Source organism: Phocoena sinus, chromosome 1 (assembly GCF_008692025.1).
Source record: "Phocoena sinus isolate mPhoSin1 chromosome 1, mPhoSin1.pri, whole genome shotgun sequence".
NCBI classification, from domain to species: domain Eukaryota; kingdom Metazoa; phylum Chordata; class Mammalia; order Artiodactyla; family Phocoenidae; genus Phocoena; species Phocoena sinus.
Window position 1 is genome coordinate 41,532,085 of NC_045763.1, and position 24,259 is coordinate 41,556,343.

Genomic DNA, 24,259 nt, shown 5'->3' on the forward strand with positions numbered 1-24,259 from the left:
GATAATGGCACTGGGGGTGGAACATGAGTGGAGGAAACAAGAGGAACAGTAGTTCCCAATGAGAGATGTTGGTGGTTTGAATGAGGAAAGCAGATAGAAAGAAATTAATGGACTCAGGATATTTAATGAGCATAATTATAATTCTCAATGGATGGATGAATGGTGAATTATTAGATATGATAGTCAAGATTCACAAAGATTAAACTAAAGGTAGGTGAACTAAACCTTAGAGAATGTCTTAAGGGCCATGTGTGGATTAAAACAAGACAGGTTAGTCAGAGATGGGAGAAATGAGGATGGTATAGTCAACACTACTGGGGAAAAGAGTGGCAAAACGTAAGAATGATCATTAGAAATGCCATATGCTGCAAAAGAATCAAGAGCTAAAACAAGACCACTGAAGTACATGACTAACTCCCTGGCAAACTTTCAGAGAGCTATCTTCCTGGAGTAGTGAGGATATATACCAGACTGTAAGGATAAAGATATAATAGTTTACAGGGACATCTCTAGTTTTATGGGAAATCTTTCTAAAATCATCTTCTGTACATAGTTTCATCTTATCTTGATGATAAGCAGATATCTTGATGATTATATATTTAAATTTAGTTGTTTACTTCTATATTTTCTGCTTCCTCCCTTCTGTCAGCTTGTCAACTTTGCTTTCTGACCAAAGAGCATTCTTACCCTCAGGTTCCACCCTGTCTGCAAATTTCCTGAGCTGAAAATCCATATTGTCAAGATAGTTAGAACTCTGTCTAAAGAAGAAGAAATAAATTCTAAGTGTCTCCTCTAAAGAGCAAGGCGAATGAAATTTAGTGCATGTATTTTACAACTATGTTGGCTATTCAAAGGTTTCCACCTCACCCAATTCTCAGGAATACTCTCAAAAAATAAAATTGCTGAATAAGTGTTTGCTTTCTATAAATCAATATAGCCATGCTAAATGTCTCAACTTTGCATCCTATAACTTGAGGTTAATAGTTATGAAAATGCAATAAATGCACGTATAACTAATTTCATCTGGTGAAGTTTTACTCATTCTCACAATAATTCTTTCAACAAATACTTACAGAGCACCTAGCATGTGCCAGGCACTGTTCTGGGCAACAGGGAACAAAAGAAAGAAAAATCCCACCTTTACAGAGTTTATATTCTAGTGGAGGAGACAGACAATAAATAAATAAGTACACTTTACATTAGATTAGATAGTAGTGCTAAGAAGAAAACATAAAGCAGATAAGGAATTAGGAAATGACAGGGAATAAGCTGAAATTTTTTACAGGGTAGCTAAGAGAGACCTCTATGAAAAGATGACATTTGAATAAAGAACAGAAGTGAGGGAAAAAAACAGGCTTTCAGGAAGAACATTCCCAGAAGAGTTTTAAAGTTCAGTTCCTATATTATCTTCTCTATAATATAATATAATCTCCTCTATAATAATATAATATAATATAATGTCTTCCTCAATGGCTTCTCACACTCACCCCACCCCATTCCATCCCACCCCATCCATACCCACACAAAATCAGTTACTTCCTTCTCAGAGCTTCCTTTACATTTCAGTACTGACCACTGACTATCTGCTAGACTTTTAGTAATTCTAATCCACACAACAACCCTTTAAGGCAAATATTGTTATACCTAGTTTAAAGATGTCCTGAGATTCCATGTTTAAATGACCTGTCCAAGGTACAACATTAATGAATGGTGGAGCTAAGATTTAATGCTGTATGCTCTGTAGAACTCTCTCTCTCTCTGACTATAACGCTTCCTTATTTTCCATAGCAGGCAAAAAGAAAAGGAGGGACAATTTCACTTATTCAAAAACTTCAGCCTGTCTGAAAGAAAAAGGATTTAAAAATAAACAGTAATTTCGCAAAATAAAGTGCAAACTCAGAGACTAAAGTAAAATCACATGGGTATATTTTCAAAACTAAATGATGTCTAATGACCAGCCCAAGCCATGGAATACAAACTCAGCAGGGAGCCAAAAATATCCTGTCATAAACATCATAACATTTCTATGGTTTGTTTTTGTATTTTTGTATAAACCAGACCCCAGAAAAATCTAGGCAGCCCTTCAGTCTGCACACATAAGCTCTATTTTAAAATGTAATAATCTGGTCAAGAACACAACTCACTTATCAAGGTGGCATAAAATAAGCATGACCTAGCTCAGGAAATTACTGGATTGGCAAGACTTTGAGCCACTAGCGTTAGCTCTCACCATCAAAACAGAGCTTCCGGAGCTTCCCTGGTGGCACAGTGGTTGAGAGTCCGCCTGCCGATGCAGGGGACACGGATTCGTGCCCCGGTCCGGGAAGATCCCACGTGCCACGGAGCGGCTGGGCCCGTGAGCCATGGCCGCTGAGTCTGCGCATCTGGAGCCTGTGCTCCGCAACGGGAGAGGCCACAACAGTGAGAGGCCCGTGTAACGAAAAAAAAAAAAAAACAAAACCAGAGCTTCCCCTAAGGTTCAGCAAATCATGCCAATTACGATGCAGCAGGTGGTAAGTTGAAGACCCAGCCCCATCTTTTACAGGGACCTCAAGGAATCACTAAGCAAAATTTCTTGCCTTCCATAATGAGGCATGAATCAATCAGGGATCAGTCAGTAAAAGAGCCATGACAGGTATTTCAAAAAAAGGAATGTATTGCAGGAAATTATGTAGTTGCAAAAGTGTTGGGAGAGCTAAAAGACCAAACAGATGAGAGCGGGGCAACACAGAGATTAACAGCAGCAGGAAGTCCCCACTACACCCACAGATAGAGGAGCAAAGGGAGAAGACAGTGAACCCTGGGAGCCAGGGCAATCCAACAAAGTTGGGGCCACAAGGAAGAGGCGGTCTGGCAAAACGACAAAGGAGATGTAGCCACTTCTGGAGATGCTGCCCAAAAAAGAAAGGAGGAGAAATACCCAGGCTTCTCCCTTCTCCATGCCCTTCAGTCTCCTGCTAGAGCCTCCTATTAGCTGAACCTAGCCAGAATCCAGATGACAGGGGAACCTGGGAAGTGCAATTTTCAGGGGGATCCCCCTCCGAAATACAAAGAAGAGAGGATAGGGAATGGAACTAACTGCAAAAAGGTCATAACCTGCACAAGATATCCCTACACTTTCAGAAGGCAAGTCTATTTGTAACCTGTATGACAACCCACAGTTCGTATGGATTTTTCAATACTGGAATATAATATCAAAGTATGACATTTTTATGGAGAGTGAAAAGTAAAACCACAGACAACATTCTAGCTTTGCTAACTAATGTACTTTTTAAAGTATTATAGGAAGCAGCTATAATAGAAACTAAAAAGAAAACTCTAATTAAAAATTTGTTATTTGGTTATCACTTAAAAAGTATTTATGTCTTAGATTTCAAACTACTACATACATATACTTATAATCATTCAAGTAATACTTTAAATCATTTTTAAAATTTTACTTATATATTTAATTTTTATTGGAGTATAGTTGCTTTACAATGTTGTGTTATTTTCTGCTGTACGGCAAAGTTAATCAGTTAAATACACACATACATCTCTTTGTTTTAGATTTCCTTCCCATTTAGGTCACCACAGAGCACTGAGTAGAGTTTCCTGTGCTATACAGTAGGTTCTCATTAGTTATCTATTTTATACATAGTATCAATAGTGTATATATGTCAATCCCAATCTCCCAATTCATCCCATCCCTCAGCTTCCCGCATTGGTATCCATAAATTTGTTCTCTACATCTGTGTCTCTATTTTTACTTTGCAAGTAAGTTCATCTGTACCATTTTTCTAGATTCGACATATAAGGGATGTTAAAAGATATTTGTTTTTCTCTTTCTGACTTACTTCACTCTGTATGACAGTCTCTAGGTCTATCCACGTCTCTGCAAATGGCACAATTTTGTTTCTTTTTATGGCTGAGTTATATTCCATTGTATATACGTACCACATCTTCTTTATCCATTCCTCTGTTGATGGACATTTAGGTTGCTTCCATGTTCTGGCTATTGTATATAGTGCTGCAGTAAACATCGGGGTGCATGTATCTTTTTGAATTATGGTTTTCTTTGGGTATATGCCCAGGAGTGGGATTTGTGGGTCATATGGTAGTTCTATTTTTAGCTTTTTGAGGAACCTCCATACTGTTCTCCATAGTGGCTGTACCAATTTACATTCCCACCAACAGCATAGGAGGGTTCCCTTTTCTCCACACTCTCTCCAGCATTTATTGTTTGTAGTTTTTTTGATGATGGCCATTCTGACTGGTGTGAGGTGATACCTCATTGTAGTTTTGATTTGCATTTCTCTAATAATTATTGGTGTTGAGCATGTTTTCATGTGCTTTTTGGCCATCTGTATGCCTTCTTTGGAGAAATGTCTATTCAGATCTTCCCCTGGTTTTTGATTGGGTTATTTGTTTTTTTGATATTGAGCTGCATGAGCTGTTTGTTTATTTTAGAGATTAATCCCTTACCACTTGCTTTGTTTGCAAATATCTTCTCCCATTCTGAGGGTTGTCTTTTTGTTTTGTTTATGGTTTCCTTTGCTGTGTAAAAGCTTTTAAGTTTAATCAGATCCCATTTGTTTATTTTTGTTTTAATTTTCATTACTCTAGGAGGTGGATCAAAAAAGATCTTGCTGTGATTTATGTCAGAGTGTTCTGCCTATGTTTCTCTCTAAGAGTTTTCTAGTGTACGGACTTACATTTAGGTCTTTGATCCATTTTGAGTTTATTTCTGTGTATGGTGTTAGGGAGTATTCAAATTTCACTCTCTTACATGTAGTTGTCCAGTTTTCCCAGCACCACTTATTGAAGAGACTATCTTTACTGGAAAGAGGAGGGCTATAAACAAACTCAATCAACCATATTTAGTCAAGTAATATGTCCCCTTTTTTGCAGTTATTTTACTACCAAAGCACAGGAGGGTGGTTTATGTGAACTGGAAGTCCCCTTCAAAGCAGTGTCTCAGATGATTTGAAAAGAGCAGTTGAAGAGATGTGCAAATGGATTTCATTAAACACAGTTCACACTTCAACAGCTCTTTCTGAGACCTTATGTCATCATAGAGGAAAGTTATTTGGGAATGAAATATTTTACTTCTTCCTCAAAGAGGAGGTAGAGGAAATAGGACAGAGGAAAATATACAAGTAGATATATAACCATATATATGCAGATATATATAATTCAGTAAAGAGGTGAGAAATTTAAAACTCAGGTGAAAATCCTACCATAAGAGAAGTTTAGCTTTGTTTCAATTATGAATCAGAAACAAAGAAGAGAATTAAATTATTCATCTACAGTTCATAGCTACTAATATTTCTCCTACAGAATTTCTAGACATGTTGAAACATTCCTTTATATTTCAAAACCATGCTGCTTTCTCCTAAATGTGCTCATTTTTTTCTCTACAAGAGATAAAGACCTTGTAATGTGGCATGTTCTGGCATAAAGTGATAGTATTAATAGGAAGAAAATTTGATTCATGTCATATTAAAGATGATTTTTGTCTGTTTGTTATTGAGGTATAATTGACATATAAAATTATATTGATTTCAGGTGTACAACATAATGATTTGATATTTACACCCATTGTGAAATGACCACCACAATAAGTCTAGTTACCATCTGTCACCATACATAGTTACAAATTATTTTTTTCTTTTTTTTTTCTTGTGATGAGAACTTCCAAGATTTACTCTCTTGGAGACACTCAAATATGAAAAACAGTATTAACTATAGTCATCATGCTATATATTACAATCCTGTTACTTATTTACTTTATAACTGGACATTTGAACCTTTTGACCCCCTTCACCCATTTCACCAATCCCTCACTCCCCTCCCATCTGGCAAACACCAATCTGTTCTCTGTATCTATGAGCTTGGGTTTTTGTTTGTTTGGCTGCTTGTCTTGTTTTTATTTGTTTTGTTTTTGTTTTTTGTTTTTTTGATCTCACGTATAAGTGATATCATACAGTATTTGTCTTTCTCTGACTTATTTAATTCAGCATAATGCCCTCAAAGTCCATCAATGTTGTTGCAAATGGCAGTATTTTCTTTTTTCCTTCTTTTTATGGCTGAATAATTTTAAATGTATATATGTACTTTAAAGACATTGTTAAATAAAAGCATTTGGATTTTACCCTGAAGACAATCGGGAGTCATGAAAGATTTTAAGCATAAAGAAATATGATCAGATGATTCACAGTATAGCTTTGGTGGCATTGTAGATGATGGACCAAAGAGAGGTTAGAAAGCTGCTGTACAAGTCCAGGAAATTTACTGATGACTTGGTCTAGGATAGAAGTTCTGGAGCTGAAAAGGTTGCAATATTTTATAACAATTCATTTAATAACAAGCAGAGGGAAACCAGAGTACATTGCCTAATACTTTCTCTTACCATCATCCCATGGGAAAATCCCAGTTTGGACAAGGGCCTAAACCCACTGGTCAGGGACAAAGCTCTGGATTAGCAAAGCAAACAGTATAGTAATCACGTAGGTCAGGAGGGTTCACAGGGCAGAAGTGATATAGGGTGACAATGTGAAGAGAAAGAGACCAACCTTCAAGGAGACACATACAAACCAGGTTCAGGATGTGGACACATGGATGTTGTCATCCAGTATTTGCTCTAAAAGGTTTTGTTTTTTTTTTCTTGTAGATCAATGTGTTGTTTTTTTGTGTGTGTTTTTTTAACATCTTTATTGGAGTATAATTGCTTTACAATGGTGTGTTAGTTTCTACTTTAGAACAAAGTGAATCAGCTATACATATATATATATCCCCATATCTCCTCCCTCTTGAATTTCCAGCATACGTATTTCTTTGAGAATAGAGAGAAGGGAATGACAGAATACATATATTAGAAATGAATTTTAAGGTAAAGAGAAATAAAGTGTATTTAATAAAAAGTTTTAGTGAGCCCTTACTCTCAATAATACTCTCCATTTTTGAGAGCTAGTTGCAGTTTGCCATTCCCTGAAAGTATCATTATCTCTCTAGCATTCATGTCTTTCTGCATGACAAGAACTAGGTAGTCTTTCCCAAAAGCCAAAATTTACCAGATAAATTGTTATTACTCATTCAAGCTTTAGCTAATAGTAGCCTCCTCTAATAAACAGTCTGCAAATTTATCTCCCCAATACCATGCTGAAAAAGACATGCTTTTGCTATGTTTTATTACTTGGTACTTATTATATCCTGGTTAGCCTCAGACAAACCCCAGGCTCTGTCTGTTGTCCCAGACTCCCCTCCAGGTTAGCATTTGTTGTGGGCAAAGATATTTACTTTAGATGATAAATTTTGCGGTCAATTCAATCAGAGCCTTTGTCAGTCTCTCCCACTAAACTCCTTTAAACCAGGAACTGTATATTGTATTCTTCCCACAGGATAAAACATATCTGCTGGTTGGTAGATTTATAAAGAAGAAAAAAGTAAGATTCTTTCATACTCCTCAAAACAATCCAAATCAAGGACTCGCCATAATTATGTACAAACTTAAAACACTTCTTCCTGAAACAGGACAGCTTATCTAAATGTGGTGAGAATGAAGAGTGAGGGAACCTTCTACAAAAGGCAGATTAATTTTTCCTTAGAGATTCTATAAACCTACGCCTCATATACTACAAGATTTTATTTGATTTTTAAACATTTTGAAATTGTCTTCTAACATTAAAATTTTATACTAGGGAAGTTTTCTCACTTTAAAGGTTAATGGGCATAAGCTCTTCATTTGTGGTAATCAATGACCAGTATAATCTATTTTCTGCTATAATCACTTCATTCTGCAATTTAGGAAATTTAGTATCATATTTTTAACTTAAAGTTACAACAATCTTATTTTTCTCAGAAGTTAAAAAGACCTAAAGGCAAAATTTTAAATTACGAAACTGCTAAATACCTAACACAGAGATAAGTGCTTTCATATGGATTATGACCCCATGTAATGCAATAGTTTCAAGCACAGATTATGGAGCCAGACTGACTGGGTTTGGATCCCAGTTCAGATCACCAGCAACGTGATCTTGGTAAAATTATTCAACCTCTCTGTGTCTGTTTCCTCATCTGTTAAATGAAAATAACAATAGAATCTACCTCATAGGGTTGATATGAGACTTGAATGAATCACTCATGTCAAACACTTGGACCTCTGTATGGCACATAATAAATTCAATATTAGTGTTTATATTACTATTATTTTAATCTTACCCAACTTAGGTTCAAATACCCACTCTGATACTTGGTTGGTTAACTGTATAGCCATGGGCAAATTACTTAACCTCTCTAAGCCTCTACTTATCTGTAAGACAGAATAATAATACCTACCTCATAAGGTGTGAGGATTCAATGAGATAAAGTATGTAGAAGAATGTGTGAGCCTCACATACTGCCTGTGACTAACTATTAATAATTAGCCATTAATACGCAGACCCAGATTCAAATCCTGACTCTACCACTTAGAAGCTGTGTAACCTTGACACATGTTAACCTCTCTAAACTTCATTTTCTTCATCTGTGAAGCAGCATTAGTAATACTTACTTTACAGAATTGTGATAACTGTATTCACTTAATATACATTTAATGATCACCTATTATGTACTAGGCTCTTGACTAAGCCTTGGATACATGGTGGCAAACAAGAGCTCCTACAGAGCTTACAAACTTCAAACATCTAAATGAGTACTTCTAGAATTAATATTGTTAAATGGCCAAAATACCCAAAGCAATCTACAGATTTAATGCAATCCCTATCAAATTACCCATGACATTTCTCACAGAAGTAGAACGTATAATCCTAAAATTTTTACAGCACCATAAAAGACCCAGAATTGCCAAAGCATTCCTAAGAAAAAAGAACAAACCAGGAGGCATAACCTTCACACACTTCAGACAATACTGCAAAGCAACAGTAATCAAAACAGCATGGTACTGGCACAAAAACAGACATATGGATCAATGGAAGAGAATAGGCAGCCCAAAAATAAACCCACACACATACGGTCAGTTAATCTTTGAAAAAGGAGGCAAGAATATACAATGGAAAAAAGACAGCCTCTTCAGCAAATGGTGACTCTTGATGGTGTTGGGAAAGCTGGACAGCCACATGTAAATCAACAAAGTTAGAACACACCCTCACACCATACAAAAAAATACACTCAAAATGGCTTAAAAACTTAAATATAAGACATGACACCATAAAACTCCTATAAGACAACATAAGCAAAATATTCTTGGACATCAATTGTACCAATGTTTTATTAGCTCAGTCCCCAAGGCAATAGAAATAAAAGCAAAAATAAACAAATGGGACCTAATCAAACTTACAAGCTTTTACACAGCAAAGGAAACCATATGCAAAATGAAAGGACAGCCTATAGATTGGGAGAAAATATTTGCAAACGATGCAACCAACAAGAACTTAATTTCCAAAACAGACAGACAGCTCATACAACTCAATAACAAAAAAACAAACAACTATAGTGTAGTTGTCAACAATCCTTGGCATTCCTTGGCTTGTAGCTATATCATTCGAATTTCTACCTCCATTTTCACTTGGCCATCTTCCCTCTGTGTACATCTGGATCCCTAAATACCTCTTCTCATATAGGGTGGATTAGGGTCCATCCTAATCCATCCAGTATGGCTTCATCTTAACTTGATTGCATCTTCAAAGTCCCTATTTCCAAATAAGGCAACACTCCCAGGTACCAGGGGTAGAAACATCAAAATATCCTTTTTTGGGGGTACTGGGGTTGCAATTCAACCCACAAAACCTGGTAAGATATATGTTTGCCAGAGTGTGGAATGTAAACCTGAAAAATATTCAGAGGCCTGCCACATGATGGAGTCTTTTAGGTAACTAATGCGACATGCCAGGACATCTTTAAGGTAAAGGAAAAGTCACTACATCATGTATCTCTTAGCATTAAGAAAGAAGCATAGTACTTGGTAGGTCTCTTTGTACTTGTGGTCTCTTCCACCACACTTGGTAATACTGCATTAATTGAATTTATCAGGAGGCTCAGAAGGCTAATTTTAAGTGGGCAAAAAATGACTCAAGAGGAGCAACATAGCACGACAGCAGAGTAGGAAATCTTGGATCTGCCTTGTCCCCACAAACATACCAAGTTAGCAACAAGATTCTCTTTGTGAGAAATCCAGAAACTAACTGAAATATTCCTGTACCCTGGGCAAGTTTGAAACTAGACTCACCAAATCTGGCAGGGAGAGTCAAGACCCAATCTCAACAGAATTTCTACAGCTCACATAGCACCGTATGATCAGAAAGAGACTCTTTAGCTCCCAGTTTCTCCCAGGGGAGGGAAATTGTTGGCTCACATGTCCAGCACCCCAAGTTTTCCAAGTAGGATCCCCAAAGGTCTGGCTTCTCTGCTGCTATGTTTGGGGCTCTGACAGATTCTAGCACAGTCTATTTGCCTGGGAGAGAAAGGAGATGGCAGCTTGGGCTGGTAAACACCATAGTTCCTTCTCTGGCACAGCACAAAGGGAGAAGATAAAAAATCAAGCCTCTCAGCTTCCCACTGGGGATGGAAAGACTTGATCCATGTGTCCAGTACCCCAGCTTCTCTAAGACTGCACAAAGAACTGGCACCTGTCTTGCTCATCTTGGAACGCTGATGGAATCAGAACAATCTAGCCACCTGGGGGAGATAGAGACAGAGATTTAAACTGGTGGAGACCATATCTCCTGCCTCCTTCTCAGCACGGAGTAGGTGGACAAAAACAAAGCTGCCTGATTCTCACCGGTAAGGGGAAAAGTTGGTCCAGGTATCCAATGCCACAATCTTTCCAGGGACTACTCAAAGGACAGGCTTCTAGCTTGCCTGCCTCAGAGTACTGAGGGGATCTGGGATCTGGCATAATCAAACCACCTGTGGCAGGGTGGGGTGTGTAGTGAAAACAGAGATGAAGATTTGGGCTGGCAGTCACCATAGTCCTCCCTCCCAGTTAAGCACAGAGCCAGTGGACAAAAATCCCTAGTCCTTAGCTTCTCACTGGGGAAGGAAAGAGTTAGACAGAGCATTCAACAATATAACTTTTCCAGAGACTGCCTGAGGAATTGGCTTCAGACTTGCTTGTCATGGTACACTGATGGGACCTGGCACATCCTAGATACCTGGGGTCTTCAAAGAACCAACAAAAGTGGGTTGGACTACCTCAAAGTTTCAAGAGGCCCTCAGGTTCTTCTCCTGTATGAGGCTAGTGCATGAACAATGGGAGAGGTAACTGCTCCATCCAATGTGCAGAAACCAACACAGAGAGTCAAGGAAAATGACGGTTCAGGCAGAGATGTTACCAAACAAATGAACAAGATAAATCTCTAGGAAATACAAGCAAAATAACTACAAGATTAATAGAAATCAATTAAAAAAATGGAAATAGTAAATACTTCCATAGCAGTAATCACTATAAATGTAAATGGATTAAATTCCTCAATCAAAAGGCATAGAGTAGTTGAGTGGATTAAAAAACCACACCTATTTGCTATCTACAAAAAACTCACTTGAAATTTAAGAACACAAATAGGTGAAAGAGAAGAGATGGAAAAGCTACTCCTCATTAATGAAAGCAGGGGTGGCCATATTTATATCAGGAAAAAATAGACTTTAAGTCAAAATCTATTATAAGAGAAAAAGAAGTACATAACAATGATAAAAAGGCCAATTCAACAGGAAGATATCATAATCAAAAATGTATATGCACCCAACAACAGAGTACCTAAATACATAAAGCAAATGTTGACAGAACAGAAAGGGAAATAGACAGCATGACAATAATAGTAGGAGAATTCAATACCCCACTTTCAATAATAAATAGAATATCCAGATAGAAAGTCAGGAAAGAAACAGAAGACGAACAACATTATAAACCTAAGAGAAATATACATAACATTCTGCCCAACAGCAGCAGAATACATATTCTTTTCAACTGAACATGGAACTTTATAGATCACAAGTTTGGTCACAAAACAAGTCTAAACAGATTAAAGAAGGCTGAAATCACGCAAAGTATCTTTTCTGACCACAATGGTATAAAACTAAAATGAACAGCAGAAGAAAAACTGGAAAGTCACGAATATGTGGAAGTTAAATGACAAACTCTTGAACAACAATTTTGTCAGAAAAGAAATCAAAGAAAACTCCTAAAGACAAATAAACAAACAAAAACCACAACATACCAAAACTTATAGGCTACAGCAAGAGTAGTACTGAAAAGGAAGTTTACTGTGATAAAGAGACACATTGAGAGAATAGAAAGATCAAATGAACAACTTAATTTACATTTCAAGGAGCTAGAAGAACAAAATAAGCACAAAGTTAGCAGAAGGAAAGAAATAGCAAAGATTAGAATAGAAATAAGTGAAATAGAGAATAGTAAAACAATGAAATTGAGTTTTTTGAAAGCTAAAACTGACAAACCCTTAGCTAAACTAAGAAAAAGGAAAGAAGACTCAAATAAATAAAATCCAAAATGAAAGAGGAGACATTAGAACTGAGGCCACAGAAATAAAAAGGATTATAAAAGACTACTATGAACTACATCAACTGAATAATCTTTAAAAAAAAAATGGATAAATTCCTAGAATCATACACCCTACCAAGACTGAACTGTGAAGAAATAGAAAGTCTGAACAGACCTAAAACTAATATAGAGATTGAATCACTAAACAAAAACCTCGCAACAAAGAAAAGCCCAGGACCAGATGGATTCCCTGGTGATTTTTACCAAATATTCAAAGAATTAATGCCAATATTTTTAAACTTTTCCAAAAAACTGAAGAGAAGGAAACACTTCCAAACTCATTTCATGAGGCCACCATTATCCTGATACAAGGTACCTTTACCAGTTGACTTTGACAGACAAGTATAACACAAGAAAACAAAACTATAGGCCAATATCCCTGATGAATACTGATGCAAAAATCCTCAATAAAATACTGGAAAACTTAATCCAACAGCAAATTGAAATGATCATACACTATGAACAAGTGGAATTTATCCCTGGGATATAAGGATGGCTCAACATATGAAAACAAATTAATGTGATACACCACAATGACAAAATAAAGGGTAAAAATCACATATCTGTCTCAACAGAAGTTGAAAAAGGATTGAACAATATTCAACATCCTTTCATGATAAAAATGCTCAACACACCAGGAATAGAAAGAAAGCATTTCAACATAATAAAGGCAATATATGAAAAGCTCTGCTGGAAGACTGAAAGCTTTTCCTCTAAGAACAAGGCAATGATGCCCACTCTTGCCAGTTGCTTAACATAGTACGAGAAGTCCTAGCCAGAGCAATTAAGCAAGAAAAAGAAATAAAAGGCATTCAAATCGGAAAGGAAGAAGCAAAACCGTCCCTGTGTGCAAATGACATAATGTTATATATATAAACTCTGAAAGACTCAATTTAAAAAATTTTAAAGCTACAAGATGAATTCAGTGACGTTTTAGGATACAACATTGACATACAAAAATCAGTCTCATTTCTATTCACTAACAACAGACTATGTGAAAAGGAAATCGGGAAACCAATCCCATTTACAACAGCCCCAAAGGAATAAACTTAACAAAGGAAGTGGAAAACCTGTATACTGAAAACTAGAAAACACTGATGAAAGTAATTAAAGAAGAAACATATAAATGGAAAGACAACCCATGTTCATGAATTGGAAGACTCAGTATTCTTAAAATGTCCATGCTATCAAAGCAATCTACAGATTCAATGCAGTCCCTATCAAAACCCCAATGGCATTTTTTTATAGAAATAGAAAAAATGCTAAAATCCATATAGAAACACAAAAGATAACAAATAGCCAAATCAATCTTATGAAAGAACAAAGTGGGAGGCATCAAAGTTCCCAGTTTCCAAATACATTGCAAAGCTACAGTAATCAAAAAAGTATGGTACTGGTATAAAGACAGAATTGTAGACCTATGGAATTCAATAAAGAGCCTAGAAATAAATTCACACATATATGATCAACTGGCCTTCAACAAGGGTGCCAAGAATATACAATCAATAAAGGGTGGTCTCTTCAACAAAAGTGTTAGTCAAATCAGTATCTGGGTATCCAGTTGCAAAAGAATGAAATTGGACCCTTTTGTTATACCCTAAACAAAAATAAACTCAAAATAGATTAAACACTTAACCATAACATTGAAACTGTAGAATTCCTAGATGAAAACATAGAGAAAAACTTCATTACATTGGTATTGGCAATGATTTCCTTGATATGACACCAAGAGCACAGGCAACAAAAGCAAAAATAGACCAGTGGGACTACATCAAACTTAAAGGCTTCTGCAGAGCAAACAAAACAGTTAACAGAGTAAAAGGCAACCTACAGAATGAAAGGAAATATTTGTAAACTATATTTCTGATAAGGAATTAATCTTCAAAATATATAAGGAACTCGAACTCATAGTAAAAAAAACTAATAATCTAGTTTAAAATGGGCTAAGAACTAGAATAGACATTTCTCTAAAAAAGACATACAAGTGGCCAACAGGTAAATGGAAAAAAAAAAAAGCTTAATGTCACTAATTATCAGGGAAATGTAAATCAAAACCATGAGATACCACCTCACACCTGTCAGGATGACTATTATCAAAAAAAAGAAAACCACAAAAGACAAAAGTGCTAGTGAGGATATGGAGACATTGGCACTCTTGGACACTATTGGTGGAAATGCATAATGGTACATCTACTATGGAAAACAGTATAGAGGTTCCTCCAAAAAAAAAAAAAAAGAACTATCAGATGATCCAGCAATTCTACTCCTGGGCATTTATCCAAACTAATTGAAATCAGAATCTCAAAGAGATTATTAGCACTCCTATGTTCACTTCAGCATTATTCACAATAGTCAAGACACAGAAAAAAACTAAATATCCACAGATAGATGAATGAATGAAAGAAAATGTGGTATATTCATACAATAGAATATCATTCAGCCTTAAAAAAGAAGGAAATTATGCAATACACAACAACAAGCATGAACCCTGAGAATATTATGCTAAGTGGTATTATATTAAGCCAGTTTGACAGACAAATATTGCATGATTCCAACTCTGTGAGGTATCTAAAATAGTTAAATTCATAGAATCAAAGAGTCGAATGGTGGTTGTCAGGGGCTAAGAGGAGAGAGGAATCGGGAATAAACTAATCAATGGGCACAACGTTTCAGTTAAGCAAGATGAATAAGTTCTGGAGATCTGCTACTCAAGATTGTACCTAAAGTCAACAATATTGCATTGTACACTTAAAATTTTGTTAAGAGAGTAGATCTCATGTTAAGTATTCTTGCCAAAATAAAATTAAATTTTAAAAAGAGATCCAATAAGGCTAGAGACAACCATGATAGATAAGACACTGCAGAATCTATGACAAGCAGATCCCTGGAGTTCCAGAGCAAAAGATGTTTTCTGCAGTACAAAACTACCATGTGAAAAGCAGCTCCGGGAAAAGTCCTGATGCCTACTAAATATTGAGCTTCTAATCATGAGACACCAAGCAATGGTGTAATTTAAGTGACAGGGAGCAAACCCTGACTCCAGTGACACCTACCTCTGTTACACAAATGCCATTCCCTCAGCTCACGCCTATGGCCTCATGGAAGGTTCCCTGAGGAAGACAACTCAAGACTGACTAACAGATGAACTGGCTTGATATGTTGGCACAAGTTAAAAAAAAACACCTGTTGCTGCCATATAATATCACTCAGTTTTCTTTAAATGATGTGGTGATAGGAAAATCTCCCAGTGAACAGAGCTTACAGCAGTACACTTACTCCTCTCCTTTGTATGGAGGTAGAAGTAGTACGAGGTAAAGATATACATGGACTTGTGGGCAATGGCAAATGTCTTGTAGGTTGGTTGGTAACAGGACCGTAAAGAACAAGATTGAAAGACTGCAGTCATGGAGGTCTGGGACAGGGACATGGGAATGGAACAATGGGAATGGGTACAAAGTATTCAAATCCTTGGTTATGAAGTCATAACCAAAGAAAATGTTGAAGATCCTCCATGCTCATCAGACAATACCTAACACAGAGGAGGCATTAAACAAAAAGGTGGATGGAATAATTCATGCAGTGGACATCAGTCAACCTTGCCTAACAGAAGAAAGAATAAATTAGACATGATGATAGAGATAAGGAACCTGTGCATGAATCCTCCTGAGTGGGCTCCCTCTAACCAAGGCTAATCTACCTACAACCACTACTGTACCTGTTCACGGACATATTCTTTGTTGGCTTTTCTTCATTTCCTGTCTTACTCTCCCTACTCCCCCACCTGTTCTTCCTGAGATACCCACCTAAATATAAAACCTTTACCTAAGTCCTTGTCTCAGTATGAGATACAACTTTCCAAGACTGAGCCAGGAAGACTTAGAAAATATGAACAGACCTATGACAAGTAATGAAGTTGAAACTGTAATTTAAAATCTTCCAACAAACAAAAGTCCAGAATCAGATGGCTTCATGGGCGAATTCTATCAAACATTTAGAGAAGAGCTAACACTGATCCTTCTCAAACTCTTCCAAAAAATTGCAGAGGAAGGAACACTCTTAAATTCGTTCTACAAAGCCACCATCACCCTGATACCAAAATCAGACAAAGATATCACAGAAAAAGAGAAAATTACAGACCAATATCACTGATGAATATAGATGCAAAAATTCTCAACAAAATACTAGCAAGCAGAATCCAACAACATATTAAAAGGATCATACACCATGTTCAAGTGGGATTTATCCCAGGAATGCAAGGATTCTTCAATATATACAAATCAATGTGATACACCATATTAACAAGTTAAAGAATAAAAACCATATGAGCATCTCGATAGATGCAGTAAAAGTTTTTCACAAAATTCAACACCCACTTATGATAAAAACTCTCAAGAAAATGGGCAAAGAGGGAACCTACTTCAATATGATAAAGGCCATATATGACAAAGCTACAGCAAACCTCATACTCAATGGTGAAAAACTGAAAGCATTTCCACTAAGATCAGGAACAAGAAAAGGATGCCCACTCTCGCCACTCTTATTCAACATAGTTTTGGAAGTCCTAGCCACGGCAATCTGAGAATAAAAAGAAATAAATGGAATCCAAATTGGAAAAGAAGAAGTAAAACAGTCACTGTTTGCAGATGACATGATACTATACATAGAAAATCCTAAAGATGCCACCAGAAAACTACTACAACTAATCAATGAATTTCATAAGGTTGAAGGATGCAAAATTAAAGCACAGAAATCTCTGGCATTCCTGTACACTAACAACAAAAAACAAGAAAGAGAAATCAAATAAACAATCCCATTTACCATCGCAACAAAAAGAAAAAAATACCTAGGCATAAACCTATCTAAGGAGGCAAAAGATTTGTACTTAGAAAACTATAAAACACTGATGAAAGAAATCAAACATAACATAAACATACTGCGAGATATACCAGGTTCTTGGATTGTAAGAATCAATATTATGAAAATGACTATACTACCCAAAGCAATCTACAGATCCAATGTAATCCCTATCAAACTATCAAGGGCATTTTTCACAGAATTGGAACAAAAAATTCTACAATCTGTATGGAAACACAAAAGACCCCAAATAGCCAAAGCAATCTTGAGAAAGAAAAATGGGGCCGGAGGAATCAGGCTACCTGACTTCAAACTATACTACAAAGCTACAGTAATCAAGATAGTATGGTACTGGCAGGCACAAAAAGAGAAATACAGATCAGTGGTACAGGATAGAAAGCCCAGAGATAAACCCACGCATATATGGTCACCTAATTTTTGACCAAGGAGGCAAGAACATACAATAGAGAAAAGACAGTCTCTTCAATAAGTGGTGCTGGGAAAACTGGACCCCTACATGTAAAAGAATGAAATTAGAACACTCCCTAACACCATACACAAAAATAAACTCCAAATGGATTAAAGACCTAAATGTAAGACTGGATAAAACTTGTAGATGATAACATAGGAAAAACAATCTTTGACATAAACCACAGCAAGATCTTTTTTGATCCACCTCCTAGAATAATGAAAATAAAAACGAAAATTAAAAAAACAGACCTAATGAAACTTAAAAGCTTTTGCGCAGCAAAGAAAACCATAAACAAGAGAAAAAGACAACCCTCAAAATGGGACTAAATATTTGCAAATGAAACAGTGGACAAAGGATTAATATCCAAAATATACAAACAGTTCATGCAGCTCAATATCAAAAAAAACCAAACAACCCAAAGAAGACATACAGATGGCCAAGAGGCCTGTATGTCTTAGAGCCTGTCTGTATGACCTAGAGCCTGTCATACAGAGTGAAGTGAGCCAGAAAGAGAAAAACAAATATCGTATATTAACGCATATATGTGGAATCTAAAAAAATGGTACAGATGAACCTATTTGTAGGGCAGGAATAGAGACATGGACACAGAGAATGGACATGTGGACACAGTGGGGAAAGGGGAGGGTGAGATGAATTGGGAGATTAGGTTTGACATAAATACACTACCATGTGTAAAATAGATAGCTAGTGGGAATGTGCTGTATAGCACAGGGAGTTCAGCTCAGTGCTCTGTGATGACCTAGGTGGGGGGTGGGGAAGGGGAGGGAGGTCCAAGAGAGAGGCGATATAGGCATACAAATGCTGATTCACTTCATTGTACAGCAGAAACTAACACAACATTGTAAAGTAATTTTACTCCAATAAATAAATAAATAAATAAAATATACAACCTCTACCTAAGTCCTTATCTCAGTATGATTGTGGGAGGAACCCAATTTAAGGCTCTGATATTGCAAGGTTTTTCTAAGGGTTGGAAATAACACAAATACACCAAGAAAAATTCTGGTACATTTTAGCACCCTTGAAATGTTGATATTATTCATGTGCCAGAATTAGTACCTGGGATATTGCTAGATATTGTGCTAAGTCTATTTTGTATGTTATCTCTAATTTGCACAATAATTATACAATACAGATACTTATTTTCCTAATTTTAAGTAAACTTTAAGTGATAACATCAGCATGACATAACCAAGTACGTGCTAAAGTTAATATATGAACCTAAGTCTGTCTGAAGCCAAAACCTGTGCTTTTTGGTATTATACTATGTTACCTCTTGTTTAAAAAAAATTAGTTAGCATGCCCTCTGGATTCATCCATGTTGTCACAAATGGCAGGATGTCCTTTATATGGCTGAATAATACTTCATTATATATTATATTTATATATATATATATTCCATCACTCATATATATCATGTGTGTGTGTGTGTGTGTGTGTGTATATATATATATATATATATATATATATATATATATATATATATATATATATAATATTTTCTGTAGCCATTCATCCAGCAAAGTACATTTAGGTTGTTTCCACATCTTGCTATTGTGAATAATGCTGCAGTGAAGTTGATTTCATAGAAACAGAGCAAAGAATGGTGGTTGCCTGGGGCTGAGGGAAGGGGAAATGGGGTGATGTAGGTCAAGGGGTACAAATTTTCAGTTATAAGTTCTGAGGCTCTAATGCACAGCATGGTGACTAGAGTTAAAGAATATGGTATTGTATACTTGAAAATTTCTGACAGTAGATCTTAAGCATTTTCACCACAGGGAGGGGAAAGCAGATAGCTATGTTAACTATGTGAGGTGATGGATGTGTTTATTATCATGATTTTGGTAATTGTTCTACAATATACATGTATATCAAATCATTACATCATACACCTTAAATATATGCAATTATATTTGTCAACTATTCCTCAATAAAGTTAAAAAAACAACAAAGTATATCAGCCATCTGGATATCTAAAAGAAAAGTTCAGGTGCAGTATTAAGCTAAAAATCCTGATTTCTGATGTAGTCATAGCATATTTTCATGCTGCACCAATAATAAAGACTATTCTATTTTCTTTCAAGAGGAAATAAAACATTAATTTTTAAAGATTACACAAATAAATGTAGTAAAACTCCATTGGGAGAATTAAAAATAAAAGTTTTTAAGTTTTTATTTCTATTGTCTGAAATGATATATAAATAACTACCATATCTTTATTTCACTGATGCTTTTTCATGCCATGGTAACTTAATACAACATACTAAATCTCTCAGGCTAACCAATTAATTTGAAGTATGAATTATAGTGCACTTCTCACATTCAATACACATATATGCATATCAATCATGGAAGAATAATCAAATTGCATATGATGGCAACCAAACATAGTATTTATTTGGATAGTTTATTTTAAAACAGTAGTAAATTTTTCTTTATCATAAAACCTTTTCCTATATATCTTATCACCTAGTGAGAAATTTTCAACAATATGTTTATTATTCATGTCATAAGTTGACCTATAATAAGGTAATACATATATGCAGTGGTTAAAAGTATGGCCTGTGGAGCCAGAAAATTCTCAGTTTCAAATTCAGCTACACCACTTGTCAGTCATGCAATTCAAGGTAAATAACTTTACATCTCTGAGCATCACTTTCCTCACCTACAAAGAGAGATATAATACCTCAGAAGTCTTTTGTGTGTATTAAATGAGATAAACTATGTATATCATTCCTTACAGGGTATGGCAAACAATAAGTAATAAAGTGATAATTACTATTGTTTTTTTCCTTTATGTTCTTGCTGTTATTAGTTAAATTTTTATTTAAATGTAAAAATATTTTTATTAATCTTAAAATCTCACTTTATGAAGACCATTTTGTTCACTATCTGTCCTCCTTCATTTATTAATTTCTCTGGTGCTCTCTCTCGCTCTCGCTCTCTCTCCCCACTCCTTCTGGGGCTCCCATTATGCATATACTGATCTCTTTGATGGTATTGCATAAACCCCTTAAGCTTTCTTCACTCTATTTCATTCTTTTTACTTAAGTTCCTCTGATTCCATTATTTCCAATAATATGTATTCAAATTCACTGATTCTTTATTCTGCTTTAGTCTGACATTAAAGTCCTGTAGGAAGTTTTCTCAGTTCAGCTACTGTGTTCTTCAGCTTCATGCTTTCTATCAACATTTGGTACTTTCAGCATTCTCTCTCTCTCTGATGAAACTGTCACTTTGTTCATGCAATGTTTTCCTGACCTTGGTAAAAATCTTTATGACAGTTATTTTGATTTCTCTGTCAGGTAAATCATGTAACTCCATTTCTTTAGAGTCAGTTTCTGATAGTACACTAGGTGCTAAGGAACAAAAATTAATAAGAAACCATCACTGACTTCAAGGACTTTTCAGTGATAAGGAAAAGGAAAGAGATCATTAAATGACTGCAATGCAATAAAAACTATCATAGCAGAGGCCAGTAAATCATAGAAGAGGTGCCTGTAAATATACAGGTAGAGATGGCCAAACCTGCCCGGGAGGTACTGTGTCTCAGAGGAAGAAATGCTGGCCTGAGTCTGAATTAACATTTTACCAAGTAGAGAAAGGCATCTGGGGCACAGAGAAAACAGCATCTGCAAAGGTACAAAGACTTGAGAGAAGTTGGTAGACTGGGGAACAGCAAGCAATTAAATATGGCTTTTTATCAAAGCTAACAGAAAATTAATCTTTCCACATCTTTTTAATTGTTGGTAAAACAACCATGGTACTTAGGGGTTCAGAGAACTGTCATATAACTGGAATGTCCCTTCAATCACACACACACATGCAAACACATTACTCAAAACCAAAAATAATCAACAACTGTATATAAAACAAAGCTATGTTTAACTTTCTCATTAATATTTTCAACATATTCTGAATACCTACTATGTGCTTATATGCCATTCAGAGTATGAGGCTCAGATATAAAGAAGTTAACATGATTCAACTACTACTGGGTGGAAATTCACAATTAAGCCCTGTTCTCCCCTATCAGAATACTCACAGCATTTGCTGTTTACGAAGTATATTACTTTTTCTGTTTTGTTTGTGTTCAACTGAATCTTTTCTTTTTTTTTTTTTGAATCTTTTCTTTAATTGCTTCTTTATAGAGAAGACTGCTCTCAAAAAGACTAAGAACCAGGTATACAGTAGACATTGAATAATTAATAATTTATCAAGTATTCAAATTATATTAGTTTTATCCCAAAAGAAATAATATCTGGGTATTTGATAAAATATAAGGTACTGCATAAATGTTCATTAGTACTACCATTATCCTTCTAATCATTTATCACAACCAAAACATAGCACTTCATTTTTAAGTATTTCCAAGTTAGTTCATTCAAAATGGATTTTTCCTGACAACTTATTTCATTATGGTAAAAAATTAAATGGGTTGAATCACACTAAATGGTCAGATGGCATTAGATTCCAAAAATGACTCACTAGACAAGCTCAAAAGAAAAGGCCTTTGATACACTCACCACTTTCAAAGCAAGCATCAAAGATAAGATGTCCTTTCTTGGGCTGTCCACAGTATCCAGTTGGAAGCACCATATATTTGTTCACATTCCCTCCGATGGTATCATCATTTCCCAGATCATTGCCTATTGTTCAAAAAATTGGCTCATGTTAAACAGAAATCATAATGCATTTAGTAACAGAAATCCAATAAAATTTTTACCCCCCTCCCCTGTAATTTGGTGCTTATCCAGGCATTAAAAAATTTAACCACATATTGTGGTAAAGTAGAAAGAGAATAATTTTTAAATCAAAAAGATATAGGCTCAAATCTTATCACTACTACATGTTAATTCTCTGTGTCACAAAGCAATCAACCAAACCCTTTTAAGCCTCAGTTTCTCTCATCCACAAAAAGGGAATGGTAAAACCCATATTTCTAAACTGTGTTATGAGAATTAGGTAATGAAAAATATCTAGTGTAACTACTGAAATGCAAAAGATGTTTGTATTTCAGTGCACAAGTGAGACTCATTGTAAGAGGTGGAGCTGTAAAAGAAAACAATCTTCTACAGCTGGGGGAAGAGCAGGAAACAGTCCTGGGCCTAATACTATATATCAACATCATTTAAGGTCCCCTACCCCTGGGGAAGGACTAAAAACAATCTCTCACAAAACATATCAAAGATTCAAAGCAGAATTAAAAGACACAAGAGAAGTGGGATCACTGAAAAAACTCCACTCCAACATCAGAACATACAGGGCCTGCCTAAGACCTAGGCTAGACCACTATAACAGAAACACTCCTAATCCCTCAATACCAATATAGCAAGCACTGGATAACAAACAAAGCAATCTAATTCTAGCATAGGGACAAAAGCATAGATAGAAGCCCCCTCTGTAATAGGAGTATCCAAGGGAAGGACAAAAGTTTAGGGTGAAGCAGAACATTGAAGAAAAACCCTCAATCACTCTAGCCCTTTCCTTCATGAATAAAGTATTACTAGAAGCATTTGAAGCCAGTGGCAAACTGAAGACAACCATAGCAACAATGAAGCTCAACCCAGCTTAACTCCTGACTGAGTAGATATAAGCCCTCAAACAAATGCACCTAGGAGAAGAGGTGCAAGCATTGTAACATATAATATTTATATCATTCTCTACGGTTCTACATGAGTTATACAGTATGCAATAAAAAATTGTGGAACATACAAAAAACTCAAGAAAAAAACAACCTACTATCTTGGGAGAAAAAATAAACAGAACTAAATTCAGAAATGACCAGATACTGGAATTATCAGACAATGAATTTAAAATAACTAAGAATAATATGTTAAATTTTCTAGTAGAAAATGAGGACAAAATGCATGAACAAATGGAGAACTTCAGTAGAGAGATGGAAATTACAGTAATAAGCCAAAAGGAAATGCTAAAGCTAAAAAACACAATAAAAGAGATAAAGAATGTCTTCAGTATACTCATCAGTAGGCTTGACACAGATGAGGAAAGAACTGTGAACTCCAAATCAATAGAAATAAACTGAACAAAAACAAGGAAAAGAAAAGAAAAAAAAAAACAGCACCTAAGAGCTGTGGAATAAAATAAAATAATCTAATGTACGTATAACGAATTCCAGAAGGAGATGGGAGGGCAGAAGAAATATTTGAAGAGATAATACCTGAAATTTTCCCACATTTAATGAAGGATATACAACTACAGGCCCAAGAAGCACCAAGCAGAATATACTTTTTAACTTGGTATTTCATATTTAAAAATATAAATCACATAAAAATGAACTAAGATAAAAAATTAGACTACTTATGAGAAACTGAAAAACCGAAGTCAAAGGAATAACGTCTTTAAGTTATTGAAAG

The 24,259-nt window shown here is 35.6% G+C and overlaps 1 protein-coding gene across 1 annotated transcript in view; it reads right to left on the minus strand.

The window, feature by feature from the left end:
- AGBL4 (ATP/GTP binding protein like 4) overlaps nt 1-23,429 on the minus strand; it is a 1,318,619-nt gene extending 1,295,190 nt beyond the window's left edge. The window contains exons 1-2 of the mRNA XM_032637699.1: nt 23,390-23,429; nt 22,409-22,531 (exon numbers count right to left, since the gene is read on the minus strand). Of these exons, the coding sequence (XP_032493590.1) occupies nt 22,409-22,531; nt 23,390-23,429 (163 nt within the window). The remainder of the gene's footprint in view (nt 1-22,408; nt 22,532-23,389) is intronic.
- Nucleotides 23,430-24,259: the final 830 nt, after the last annotated feature.